The sequence below is a fragment of the Eucalyptus grandis genome, chromosome 6, assembly GCF_016545825.1.
Source record: "Eucalyptus grandis isolate ANBG69807.140 chromosome 6, ASM1654582v1, whole genome shotgun sequence".
Classification (NCBI taxonomy): Eukaryota; Viridiplantae; Streptophyta; class Magnoliopsida; order Myrtales; family Myrtaceae; genus Eucalyptus; species Eucalyptus grandis.
The window spans coordinates 33640046-33653896 of NC_052617.1; the positions used below are offsets into that span (position 1 = coordinate 33640046).

The following is a 13851-nucleotide window of genomic DNA, read 5'->3' on the forward strand; positions in this document are numbered from 1 at the left end:
ATTTGCCTCGTCAAATCAACTCATCTGTGTCGGCCACATCTCGTGTCGGTAACGCCGTCCCGGATTCTAGATGACGAGATTACAAAAAGCCGCCAACTTCCACGTTTAATATTTACGCAACAGGAGAGCGAACCACCTGTGGACGCGTGCGAAGCGAGTGAACGGATCGGGGGCGGTTCGATTTCGGTTCATGGACCCCAACCCGATGGCGATCGGAACCTACCTGTCCCCTCCGGTCTATTCCCTGCCCTCCACGTGGCGCCACCGTCGCTTTCCTCAGTGATTCGCCTCCGCCCGACCTTATATTTCAAATTCAATATTTTCTTTCTTTCTTTTTTAAAACTAATTTCGAACGAGGAAGAAACTCGACGTGGCATTTCTTCTCCACCCTTCTTCTGCACCGAACTGCTTCCTTCGCCCTGTTGGCCGCATTCGACGTTCGTTCGCGCCTTCGCTCGATCCCTCCCTCCGAATCGCGTCCTCGCTTCCGATCCATTTCGTGCTCCGAGCGTCGCTCCGGATCGACCGCGCGTCCTCCCGTCTCCGCGCGTGCGGTGGAGTGGAAGCAAAGAGAAGGAGAAGGTGGTGGGGGTGGCGGTGGCGGTGGCAATGGCGTGCGGGAGTTTGTTGGCGGGGATTGGAAGCGCCTTCGCCTACACGCCGACGGGCCTGAAGTAGCTTCCTCGCACTTCCTCGTGCTCCAGATTCGAGTTCCGGCCGCCCGCGCCCGCCCCGCCCCGCCCCGGGTAACTCTTCCTTTCTTCGGGTCGATCGATGTCGTGTTTTGCTGCGCGTGGGTTTGGTGCGGGTCGGTTTGGTGCTTCCGCTATTGATTCCGTGTTGTGCTCTTCCTTGTGAAGTTGTGTGTTGTTGCTTTTTGGGGAATTACTGATGAAGTTCGGCCTTTTGAGCTGATGGAGGGAAGGAGCGGGGGATGTTGCTTGACTGGGAATGATGTGCGGATGAAAAGTGATGCGCTTTTTAGTGCCCTGCTTTACTTTCTTATCGAGAAAAAAGTGTCTTGAATCGATTCATCACGGGTTGCGATGAAATGCGTTGCGCCTGCGTAATTTGTTTTGAAACTTCGCGTCACTGGCTTTTCATCGAGAGGGCGAGAGGGCGAGAGGGCGAGCGAGCACGCGTGGGAAAATGTGGGGAGCGATTTTTGTGTTTGGTTTTTCACTTTAGTTTCCAGCTTTACTATTTAAATTGAATGTTTGAAGCCTGAGTTATGCATTAGGAGTTCCAGAAAGGAACAGACTTGTGAAGTGGTTCTTTGGAGGACTTGATGAATATAAATTCTTCTGCTCAGCATATATTGAGGGGTTATCGGTGGCTGAACTTTCCTAGCCAAATAGGTTTCTGTTATCTATAGCTTCGAGGAGAATTTCCTGCTATGTTTATGTACTAAGATGTGATTGGTGATGTGTATTCTTGCCTCATTCTTTCAGGTGGAAATATCAAGTGGAATCCACTCTCCCTCGAATCTTGATTAGTATGATGCGACTATAAGTGAGGTGTCTATGTGCATTGACAAGAGTTGCTCCACAGTGTCCTAAAGGCTTTCTAGGAATGCCCCTGGAGCTTTTTACACTAAACTAACTCAGTTTTCCTGCATATTGTTTCTGGTCTTAGTGGGTAGAGATGAATATTTCTGCTCTTCTAACATCAGCTGGAATAAATATCGGCTTGTGTGTGGTGCTTTTGTTGCTTTACTCCTTGTTGAGGAAACAACCGAGCAACTTTTGTGTATATTTTGTACGGAGGCTTGCTCAAGCACGCCAAAAACGCACCGATTCTCTCTGGTTCGATAGATTTGTTCCATCCCCAAGCTGGATACTGAAGGCTTGGGAAACTTCTGAAGAAGAAATATTATCTACTGCTGGCCTCGATGCTGTGGTATTCATCAGGATACTTGTTTTCAGGTTATTAAACTTTGTCCAGCAAATATAGGTTTTGAAGGCTATTTATTTGTGTGTTAATTGATGTATGAAATGCCTGATTAGGGTTAACTTAGTTGTGACTATTTATCAGAAGGATAGAGTTCCATTCATGCTTTTCTATTTTATTATTCACTTTAGTTTTTATTAATTACAAGGTTTTGAGTCACTCTTTGTTGGGATGAGCCATTCTTTTTGCTACTGATGATAACATCTGTCATCACCAGTTACCATTTTTTATTACTGATAACTTCATTTCATCACCGCTGTAAGATAAGAAACCGCATGTAAAGCTTTCCCACTGATTGATGTACTTCCAGGAGGTCCCAAGTATCAGGACAGAGGAGAATATAGCTAGTGCTTAGGCTTTCTCTCTTTTGCATTCTATTTCATCTGAGATGTTTAATATTATCTGAAATGAGTACCATAGGATATTACGATGTCAGTCTCTTCATAGAAGATGCACATAACCTCTCCTCTACCCACCTGTCTATTCTAGTTGAGTGGTCTAGGTGATTTAACTTGGGCACCTGCATGGGTCATGTCCTGCAGATAGTATGCTTTGAGGGGATGTAAATGGACTTTTTTTTAGTGAAAAAGAAAACTTTGTGTTACTATGCACACAGTAATGCTTAAATTCTTAGACATAATGCTGCATCCTAGCCTGAATGGCCGATAAAATGTTGAATTCTGGAACTATAAATGGAAATGGATGACAATGTTTTTGAATGTCTGTTATGTATCTGGTTCAGTTAACATCTTGTGGACTTTCCATCCTTGTACTAATATAATTTAATTTCTTTATGCAGTCTTCGAGTGTTCTCCATTGCAGCTTTTGTTTGCATGTTTCTTGTACTTCCATTGAATTACCATGGGCAGCAGATGCATCACAAGGAGATTGCATTTGAGTCATTGGAAGTTTTTTCCATTGGAAATGTCAAAGAAGGATCTAAGTGGTATGATAGAAAGCATTCTTTCATCTAATGTTTTGGCAGTTTTCCCTTGGGGGATGAATTGAGATGATTGTGAGTCATAGCTCTAGATTTTTCTATTATCCTCTCGGCATATTAATATCTCGTGGGTTGCAGCGATGACTCGGTATATTCACTCTAGAACCATTATTTAAAATATGTTTATGGTTAGTTGGTTGGCAGGCTTGAGGAATAGCCAAGCCATACTAAATTGGAAAGGATGTTATTCTGACTCATATTCAAGTAACTGTTTTTCAAAGTTTTTGGTATTTTGGACAAACATTTAACAGTCCTTATTTAAATACATGTCAGGCTCTGGGCACACTGCGTTGCACTGTACATAATATCTTGCTCTGCTTGGCTTCTCCTTTACTTTGTAAGTAATCTACAAGGTTGGGTGGGTGTTTTACTTGGCATCATTTTTTTAAATTACTGATGATTAAGAATGATATCTTATAGGAGTACAGAAGCATAGCTAATATGAGGTTAGCACATATCAAGGCTTCTGCAAAGAACCCAAGTCACTTCACTGTGCTTGTGCGATCCATCCCCTGGTCTCCAGAAGATTCCTACAATGATTCAGTGGAGAAGTTCTTCTCGAGCTATCATTTGTTGACATATTTGGGGCATCAAATGGTCTACCGGTGTGGTACAGTTCAAAAACTTATGGTATGAAATATTGTTTAAATGTTACAATGGTGTGGCTAGACAGATCAACTATTATTATTTATTATATGTTATGTAAATTGGGTTGCCGAGTTAATTTTTTTATGTGCAAAAAAGGTGCTAACAATATTTAGCACAATTCTTTAAGCACTTGCTGCAGCTAGTTAGGGCGCGTTTGGTAACGTTTTTGTTCAAAAATTGTTCCAGGGCACAATGGAAATAGAAAAAAAATGTTTCTGTTTCGAGGGACAATTTTTTACCAGAAAGATGCGTTTGGTAAACTTGTTCCGGGAATGAAAAATGAATAGAAACACGTTTGGTAAATTTATATTCTTTTTTGTTTCTTTTAATTTTTTAATATTTTTATTTTCTTTTTCTTTTTTTCCTTTCTTTTTATTTTTCTTCTTTCAGCTGGTCGCCGGCCTCCAGCGACCGGCCGACGGGGCCAGCAGCCTCGCCCAGCCACGGCGAGGCTCGTTGGCCCCGGCCCTCGACGGCCGGTCGTTGCCATGGCCGAGGCCGTGACTCCAAAGAAAAAGAAGAAGAAAAGATAAGAGAAAGAAGAAGTAAAAGTGACAATTTATTTCTGTTCTTTTTGTGTTCTAACAAAAATTAGATTTTGAACAAGAAAAACAAACGTTGATTTTTTTTTTTTTTCTCAAACAAAAAAAAAAATTTATGTTCTTAAACAGAAAAAAGAAACGAAAACATGCAGCCCCTTAGTGACTCCAATTAATGACAATTTATTCCTTTCTATAGCAAGAAAGGAATAAATTGTTTTCATAAATTATGGCACTATTTAATTTAGCAGCTAAAGCTCAGTCCGGTTTGTTTGTATGGTTTATATATTAGTATTCTGTTGAATTCGGTTATGATATTGTTTTCATTAATATTATCTGGTCTTTCAGATTGCCGTGCTAAGGAAATAATTTTAATTAATATCAGAGTCAAGTTATCCAGCCTGCAAATCTTTTCAGGCCACTGATTTGCCTCCTGGTGTAATGAATTCCAACAGTTGTCTTATGTCAAATCTCAGCCTGTGTATCATTTATATTAAATGATAGTCTGTTTGTATGAGGCTTGACATTTTGGATGCATAAAGTCTTCTTCCATTATGGAAAATAAGTAGTCAATGCTCTATTTCTTATAAGTGGGTTTTGATTAATGGTTTTCACTAGACTTCATGGAGCAATTATGATCTGGAAATGCCTATTTGTTCTATAGAACTTTAGTTTCTTCTACTTGGCTTTAGTTAATTTGTTTTATCTGGTATATTTAGTGTTGACCATTTTTTTCTATGGTCAATCCTTACTATCTGCCATTGGATTTATTTTTATTACTTAAAAATTTTAAAGAAGCAACTCTATCTCAAGTGGCAACTTTGAGCCAATTAGATCACTAATTAATCTGACTCTAGACTTCGTTAGTAGATTTCACGACTTGCAAGTGGTGTTATTCTTAGTATAAGTTGACTATTTACATCGCACCCATTAAGATTGGGAATATAGCATTCTATCTTGCTATAAAGTTTTGCTTGTCTACATTCAACAATGAGTATGCTAGATTGTAAATAATGTCTTGGTCTATGAATTGGATAAACAATATCTTATATATTCTTGGCAACCTTATGCTTTTTGTGAGATCCTATGCGGGTTACTGTGCTTCTTCCTTTACAGCACCTCATGGTTTTATATATGCAGGGTGATGCAGAGATGATGTGTAGAATGATGAGATCTGAGAATCGTGCGGTTGAGTGCAAGCAAAATCTATTCAACTGTGGTCTATGTGGTGGACCATCTCAAGCTTTTCGTATGCTTTCTACAGGACCTGAAAGTGTTCAAGGGAAATCTGTCTGCAGGGATCTTGACACTTCTACAAGAGAGGTAGTGATGCTTGGTTTAAGAAAGAGAAATAAATTTTTCTTAAACAATGATTTTGCGACATCTACATTGTACTGATGCCTAGTGACTTTTGAATCTTTTTCAATTTCCCATCGACTTTGTAATCAGTTGATATCGCCTACATAAATTGACTTTTAATGACAAATCGATATTCTATTCTGGGTTGAATGATCTCCATAAGTCTTAGGAATGTGAGGATTTGTTACTGTTGTAAACTTGTTCATAGTACAATTAATTTTGGGCAACTTCATAATATCTTTTAATGTTTTGGTCTTTTCTGAACTCATTAAAGTTCCATTACATTATTTTCCAATGTATAAGTTGATTTTCCTGTATGAATATGTTATGGTGTCCCCAGAGTGTGTGATACAAAGATTATTAAGCGATAGCTGATGAACTTGTAGTCGCACGATCTGGAAAAGGTGACATTGATTTTTTTTCAGTTGATCTGGAGTTTCTTTGCTGGCTCCCACAAAAAAAGGGCCAAATCCAAAGAAAAAGGCTATACCTTTTTCTCCTAGGAGAAAAATGACACCTATTACATATATAGTCCATTCTCATTATTAAATCAGCACGCATCATCCCATGTGGCTTTCTGTGAGAGCCATGTCAACCAACATAAAACATGTCATTTTTTATTCATAATCATTGTTGCCAAATTTATTTTATAATCTATTTTATCAATTATCTTTCATTTTGCACCAAAAAACAATATTGTATTTGGTCATGATTAGTGCTGCTTACTGTGCCATGTAGCAATTTTATGGTAAAATTGATGGGATTTGTGACAGGATTCGTTTTTGTTCCATGGGTGAAAGTGTGGTTTATTTATTTATTTATTTTCCTTTTAGGGACATTTGCAAGGTTTTTGTTCCAGGGGCAAAAGGTTGGGCTTTTTCCTGGGGAAACTTGAAGATTGTGCTTTTTTTTGGTCTAGGGATTATAATTTTGAAATTTTATCCAGAAAAAAGCAACTTACAGTTCTATCTTTAGTTTAATACATTGGAGGGCAAATGAGGCAGGAACTTGTCATATAATGAAAAAAAACACTGCATTCATTGTTATAAGCTGAAATAATTTGGTTATTTCACTATACTGCTTGTGGGACTTTTCTAGATGCAAGATGATTCAACCCCTTACTCCTAGGAAGACATTTGAATATATTACTGATGAACTGAGTATCCCTTTGTTTTAGCTTGTGGATTAACAATATCTATCTGAGTGTGCATAGTACTGTTAGATTTTTCCATAAATGTTGATTGTGTCTCTTAGTTGGTCTTACTTGTTTTATCACATTTCTTGTTCCCTTCTCGTTTGTGATTGATGTTGGTTAGATCAAGGAGAAACCATGCCTGAAGGTTAGATCGTCAATCATGTACATTTTTTTTTTTCATACAGGAAGTTGCAGCTGCTTTTGTCTTTTTCAAGACTCGCTATGCTGCTGTTGTTGCCTCTCAGGTCCCTCAATCATCAAATCCCATGTTATGGGTGACTGACTTGGCTCCAGAACCACATGATGTCTATTGGTCCAACCTCTGTATACCATTTAAACAACTTTGGATCCGCAGGATAGCTACACTTCTAGCTGCTATTGTCTTCATGTTCTTGTTTCTTATACCCGTGACTTTTGTTCAAGGTCTTACTCAACTAGACACATTGCATCACACATTTCCCTTTCTCAGAGGATTACTGAAGAAGTAAGCATCTTACTTTTGAATGATCTTACAAGTTGCTGTCATTTTTTACTAGCTTATTACCACTTTTTTTTTTTTTTTTTTTTTTTTTAAATGACTTTTTGTACTAGGATGGCTTAGAGTGTTGAAAGACAGACTATTCTCCAGGTCAGTTGTAAAGATAACACCCCAGTCATAGTTGAATATCTAGAGTGTCCATACATATTGTAATATCATTACCTTATACCTAGATTGTGTGACATGATATGCATTAAAAGGTATTACACTGCCATTTAGCTTTTTGAAAATGGAGAAAGATGTGGTGAATGGCTTTAGAGATTTGGTTTAGGGGCCTAGAGGTTAAAAAACTTAAGGGAGAGAGTTCTTTATTTTTTTTTTTTAATAAAAAGAGAGACAGTTCATTTGATGAATAATGATCCCATTTTCAGTAGTAAGTACTTTGTGATGATGCATTCATCTTAGAAACAATTTTAGAGCTATTTTTCATGTTAAACGGATAGGAGAAGGTCTAGTAAGTGGCGCGTTTGGTAACATTTCTGTTTAAAAAATTGTTAGAGAATAGAATTAGAAAAAAAATTTCTATTCCGGTAAATAATTTTTGAATAAAAAAACGCGTTTGGTAAACTTGTTTTGGCAATAAAAAATGAACAGAAACATGTTTGATAAATTTGTGTTCTTTTTTTTGTTTCTTTTAATTTTTTAATTTTTTAATTTTTTAATCTTTTTTCTTTTTTTCTTTTTTCTTCTTTTGGCCGGCGGCCTCGCCCAGCCACGGCGAGGCTTGCCGACCCTCGGCGACGCTCCGGCGAGGTTGCTGGCGACCGGCCAAAGAAAAAAAGAAAAAGAAAAGAAGAAAAAAAGAGAAGAAAAAGAGGGAGAGAAAATTTGTTCTTAAAAAATAAGAAACACGTTTTTCTTGTTTCTTGTTTCTGTTCCAAATGTGTTTCTGGGAAAAAAAATATAGATTTGGAACAAAAAAACAGAAATTTTGTTCATAAACAGAAACAAAGAACATTAACAAACAGGCTCTAAGTGTTTTGTCTTTTCCAACTTCTAGTCGGCTCATAATTTGGCCACCTTTTCCTATAAGGAAAAATGTAAAGAAATATGGGAAAGTTATGTTATTTGAAAGGAGACGGTTGTGACATATCCTTCTTTTTTGCGTTGCAGGAAATTCATGAGTCAGCTGGTCACAGGTTATCTGCCAAGTGTTGTTCTGATGTTATTTTTGTACACTGTTCCTCCCACAATGATGCTATTTTCGACAGTGGAGGGATGTATCTCTCGTAGCAGAAGGAAAAAGAGTGCATGTCACAAAGTACTTTGTTTCACGATCTGGAATGTCTTCTTTGTTAATGTTCTCTCGGGATCTGTCATTAGCCAATTAAATGTTTTTTCTAGCCCAAAGGACATACCTGCTCAATTGGCACGAGCTGTGCCGGCGCAGGTGATTTTCTAACATATTTTACTTACCATTTCACAGCACACTATTGCATTTGTTGGATAACATGCTTCTGTGTTTCTGCATTGAATCTTCAGCATCATATGCCTTGTGGATCTGACAAAGAGTGTTGTTTTGGCTATTGGCTATTTGTAATTGGGGACTCTTCAGATAGCAGGGATATTTGTTTGGTAATAGATGTATTGTGGCAACATGACATATCAGTATATGGTTTCAATTTCTATCTCTTGCTCTGATAAACATCTTTATGTGATTGCAGGCTAGCTTTTTCATGACTTATATCTTTACTTCGGGTTTGGCAAGTTTGTCGTCAGAAGTAATGCAACCTTTGGCTCTTCTCTGGAACCTAATTAGGCGATTTATTTTAAGAAAGAAAGATGATTTGTATGACAAGCCTTTATCTTTCCCATACCATATTGAAGTTCCAAGAGTGCTACTGTTTGGACTCCTCGGCTTCACTTTTTCCATCCTGGCACCTTTGATGCTGCCTTTCTTGCTGGCTTACTTCTTACTTGCTTTCCTTGTGTACCGAAACCAGGTTAGAGAACTAAATGTCATTTGTTTACAGTATGCTGTATTGCTAGTCTATATGTTATTTATTTCTGGAACCTGGAACTCTGATGTTTGTACGTCTGGGATCGTCCCATCAGTCATCAGTACCTAAGCTGAAAGAAAGTATCTGTTTTTTTATTTTTTACCATGTAAGTTTTACCTGTTGCCGGTAGCCTGGGATATCATCCTTTTGAGTTAGAAAGGTTTCTTTTAGCCAGTTATTTTGTTTTATTTTATTTGGAGTTATTTTTGGTCGATTACCAATTTAGCCTTTTCTATTGCCATGATGTCTTCTCCATTGTCACTTGCTGTAACATGTTTCTGACTTTGTTAACTTGCTTTCAGATTCTTAATGTATACTCGCCTAAGTATGAAACTGGAGGGCAGCTGTGGCCTACCGTCCACAACACAACCATCTTCTCTTTAGTTTTGATGCAAATAATAGCCCTGGGGGTTTTCGGACTAAAACGATCTCCTGTCGCCTCCGGTTTTACTATACCACTTATAATCTGCAGTTTGTTATTTAATGAGTACTGCAGGCAGAGATTTCACCCAATATTTAAGAACAGTGCTGCCCAGGTATTTGCTGTTGAGATCTCTCTCTCTCTCTCTCTCTCTCTCTCTCTCTCTCTCTCTCAAAAAATCAATTGACATATTGTTTTAGATGCTCATCGACATGGATCGGCAAGATGAACAGAGTGGGAGAATGGAAGAGATTCATAGACAGTTGCGTTCAGCATATTGCCAGTTTAAATCTGGGCACTCTGATCAATCTGATAATGGGAAAAGCATTCAAGATTCTGAAGACGAGAAGCCAGGTTTGATTCACCCAATGCTCAGAAGACTTCCACTTCCTGGAATCAATGATTTGATCGCTTGGCTCTCTGTGCTTTTCAGGAGAGGACTCCAACAAAGTGAATGAACCATTGGCTCTTCATCACCATATGGAAAGCAAAGAGCCTAATGAAAAGTGAACTTCTAGATTACGATCTTGTTCGTAGTTCATGGGCTGATGAGCAGATTTGATCTCATTAAGTGTTATATATTCCTCTGTTCTGCCTTCTGAAATGGAGATGCTCATAGGAAAAGTTTTGTCGATTCATATTGAAATTAGAAGATTCATTAGAAAGAATAGGTTTGCAAATATACCACGTCACCAGTGTCGAAACTGGAAAGAAGAGGGAGGCTGCTGGGGGTGCGGGGGTCTGATTCTTTCATTGTCCACTCTGTTTTCTCCCAAATATATATAGGAAAGGCTTTTGGTGCTCATCAATGTATGATGATGGAAAGTCTCTTCCTGGCAATGCAAGCAGTTCTTACTTTTGTTTCATTTGACTTTCGAGATGCTGAGCTGGTCTTTACTGTGTCATGAGAGGATTAGCGACATATCATGTCTAAAGACTTTTTGGACAGTTCATCTTATTTGTGGGAAATGATACTTCGTCAGGAATGCTTCATCAGAGTGGCTATCTGACTCGAAGGATAACTTGGCTTAGATGAATCTCTTGCCCACTTTTTGCCATCTCCTGTACTGGAGACAGCATATAAATTCGAAAAAAGCGAAAGAAGAAAAAAACAGTAGAAATGCATATCTTCTCTGGTATTTTTAATCTAGTGAAGGAAAGACCCAAGTAAATAAGTTGGATTAATGCGTCACGCTCCATTTTATTTGCAAACTGGTGAAGCAGGACAGACAATTCTGCAAAGTGTCTTTGGTTAACGAGGCAATCGCAATACCGAGATTTTAGAAACGAGGCAGGATGCAGAAGGATTGCCATTTGAACGGTTCCGTCGACAAAAGTCCCGTCTGCCTACTTCGAAGCATCAGGGCTTGCGCGGCTAAAGGACGTTTCACAAGAAAATGCTTCTTCGAAATAGAACTTTAAGAGGTGGCCACTTCTTTAAGAGGACCAAACGATGCAACCAGCCTTATTTTGCAAAAATAAGTCATTCCGCCTGAGTAATACCTGGAATTCTGGTGTCTCCAACTTGAAATGTTCCAAAATAATGAAAACAACATAACTGAGCATGTATCATTCTACACTTTGAATATGATGATAACAGTCAGAGAACGAGTTCGTGCTCCATCCATGTGCATTGTTCATGCTTTACAACTCTCTCTCTCTCTCTCTCTCTCGATCAAATTGTCCAAAAAAAAAAAACATTTTCTATATAATGATTAAATGACGGTCGGCATTAATCCACCCGACGGATTGTGCAAGCGCATAAAGGCTCAAGAACTTGAACAATTCATGGAATGGCCCCCTCCTGGTGGTGTTTTTTCTCTTCGTTACTTGATCCATGCGACAGATTTCTCCACAGCCATAAAGCTTGCATCAGGCCACCATTTGCAACATGCAAGAGGAAGACCCGCACTCCAAGCCCACAAAATGCAGCAGTGAACTTGAGAAGAACAAAGAAGCAGCCTATTGCCGTCAGGTGCTGGATGAATCCTTTATCCAGCTGAAGTATTCACATAGAACAAAGGTTAAATACGAAGTAGGAATTCCCTGAAGAAAAATGACAAATGTGCAGTTAAATAAGGTCGAAAGCTGAACATACCTGAGAATCGTCTGAGAGTTCCACTGTCACCTCCTTTAGAAAGTCAGTCAGCAAACAACCGACAAAAAGGCCAATTGGAATTATCAATTCTCTATTTCTCGAAATGGCAAATAAAACATCTGATAAGGAGCTAGCTACGAATAGGGTAATCAGCGACCATTTCAGTGCCTTCTGTCCCAAAAGGACCACTCTATCAAGAAGCACAGTCTCTGCTTTCTTCCAAGGAAAATGCTTCACCGAGTCTGGAATAGCCTCCTGTAACCTTTCTGTCACAGCATTAAGTTGCGCATTTAGCCTCTCTGATTCGCCAAACTGTGCCATCATCACTTGCACAGAGTGCTTTGGAAAGGTCCGTCGATGTGGAAGTAGAGTTGTGCCATTGCTTGGCTGACACATTCTATTATTCGACAACTTGATCTAGAATCAGAAAAATGAACACTATGTTAGGTTGTCGAAAGCATAAATCAACTCATCCATCTAACCTGCAAAAGTTTTCACAAAACATATTCAACAAAGCTGCTTCGACTATTCGCAAAAGCGCACCACCCAGTGCATCTGAATACAACTTTGCAAGACATTTCAGAAAACCATTTCCTAGTCAAGAGATTAACAAGGTAAACACCGACCGTCCTTATATCGTCAACCAGAACCCCTTTCCTTCAAGCTTTATTCTCTTCAGGGTTTAGCAACCTTGCATTTTTTATTTCCTTGAAATTCCATAAACTTCTAACCCCCGAAGTCAGAAGAGTGTCAGCAAAATTAGCTTTGGACAAGAACAGCTGAATCAAAATGAAAACAAGTGCCAACCCCTCAGAACTCAACAAGCACGATTCAAAATTCAATCTGTGCCTGCTCCCAGTACTTCACTCGAAGACATCACCACCGAATTGTTTGAGCATAACAGGAGTACCCCGGAATCTTATCATCCCCGACCCACATACAAAATCCAATCCAATCATTAATTCTCACATCGCACGTTAAAGAGACACAATTCTTGCATTGCAATTTCCGCGAGTGAAGACCCAAATTCCGAAAATCAAAAAGAAACAAACAAACAAAGAAAAGCTCGAGCCTTGAATGTGAACCGTTCCAACAAGAGATCATTCAGCAACATAAGTCAGCCGGCGGTCGACATTCCCCCAACATCTTCATCTTCACCGCTCAAAAAATCCCACAAACTCGCGAACTCTACATACCCATTACAGAAAGAAAGGAAAAAAGAAGAAAAAAAGAAGAAGCTTGCAAATTGCACAGGCAACGCGGATTGCTCACCCGAAATGGCGAAATCGAAGGCAACGCAACGAACGCCCGCGACGCCATTGGAAGGGTAAAGAAACGAGCTTCTCCCAGACCACCCTTCACCGCTCTCGCCTGCGCTTCATCGGCCTCCGCTTCGAAAGTTCAGCTGAGCATGATGCGGAGTCGGTGGTTTCGCTTCGCCCTCCGCCATCTCTTTGTCCGCCCGGTTGCAGGGTTCTAGCGGATGGATGGATGACAAGGGCGCAACGGTAAATTCAACGGCCGAGCGGAGCGGGGAAAGGCTCGTGCGTTTACGATTTTGCCCTCGATGGGCCACACATTGGGCTTGGGCTTCCTGGGGGTTTTTCCCTGTAATGGTCGCGATGGGCCTTGAGTTGGGCTTGCGGGCTTTTGTCTCAATTTTTGTTTTCTTAGATCAATTTTTGTTTCCATTGCATGACTGAAGAGAATTTCTTTTTCTATGTTTTTGTTTTGAAAATTACACAAAACTCCCTCAAACTTTGTGGCGGCACACATTTGCGCCCCTGAACATTCAAATTTTGCACATTACCCTTTGATGAATGTATTAATAGTTTTAAGAAGGTATTTTATGGAAAAACCATGATTAATGAAAAGAAAGAAGGCCTTGGGCTCAGTTTATTTTACTAAAAATGGATGATTTGGAAACTAAATTTCTAAAAATGATCACTTGTATCGCTTACAAAAGTAATTATACAAAAAAATTTCGTCATCCGCAAAAAATGTTCAAACATAAATTGTTATTGATAATGAAAACATATTCATTGATTAATTATTTCAAAAGACATAAGTGATCAATTTTAGGAAAGCATTTTCTGAATCATT

The 13851-nt window shown here is 39.2% G+C and overlaps 2 protein-coding genes across 7 annotated transcripts; one reads left to right on the top strand and one right to left on the bottom strand.

Moving 5' to 3' along the window:
* Window positions 1-342: 342 nt before the first annotated feature.
* On the top strand, window positions 343-10646 carry LOC104449229 (CSC1-like protein RXW8). Of its 6 annotated transcripts, none has more exons than XM_039314880.1 (11): window positions 343-1925; window positions 2750-2896; window positions 3224-3287; window positions 3371-3580; window positions 5278-5460; window positions 6877-7175; window positions 8343-8619; window positions 8894-9172; window positions 9532-9765; window positions 9884-10004; window positions 10084-10646. In XM_039314880.1, the coding sequence occupies exons 1-11, from the start codon at window positions 1645-1647 to the stop codon at window positions 10158-10160; spliced, it is 2172 nt and encodes a 723-aa protein (XP_039170814.1). In that variant the 5' UTR covers window positions 343-1644; the 3' UTR covers window positions 10161-10646. The 6 variants fall into 6 exon arrangements, with proteins under 6 accessions (XP_039170814.1, XP_039170813.1, XP_039170812.1 ...); XM_039314878.1 differs by having other exon boundaries at window positions 344-808; window positions 1452-1925; window positions 9851-10646; XM_010063306.3 differs by having other exon boundaries at window positions 344-746; window positions 1452-1925; window positions 9851-10646.
* A 535-nt stretch (window positions 10647-11181) lies between these two features.
* On the bottom strand, window positions 11182-13243 carry LOC104449228. Its single transcript, XM_010063304.3, has 3 exons — window positions 13021-13243; window positions 11749-12165; window positions 11182-11649 (listed from the first exon to the last, which is right to left on the bottom strand). The coding sequence occupies exons 1-3, from the start codon at window positions 13066-13068 to the stop codon at window positions 11437-11439; spliced, it is 678 nt and encodes a 225-aa protein (XP_010061606.2). The 5' UTR covers window positions 13069-13243; the 3' UTR covers window positions 11182-11436.
* Between the last annotated feature and the right edge of the window lie 608 nt (window positions 13244-13851).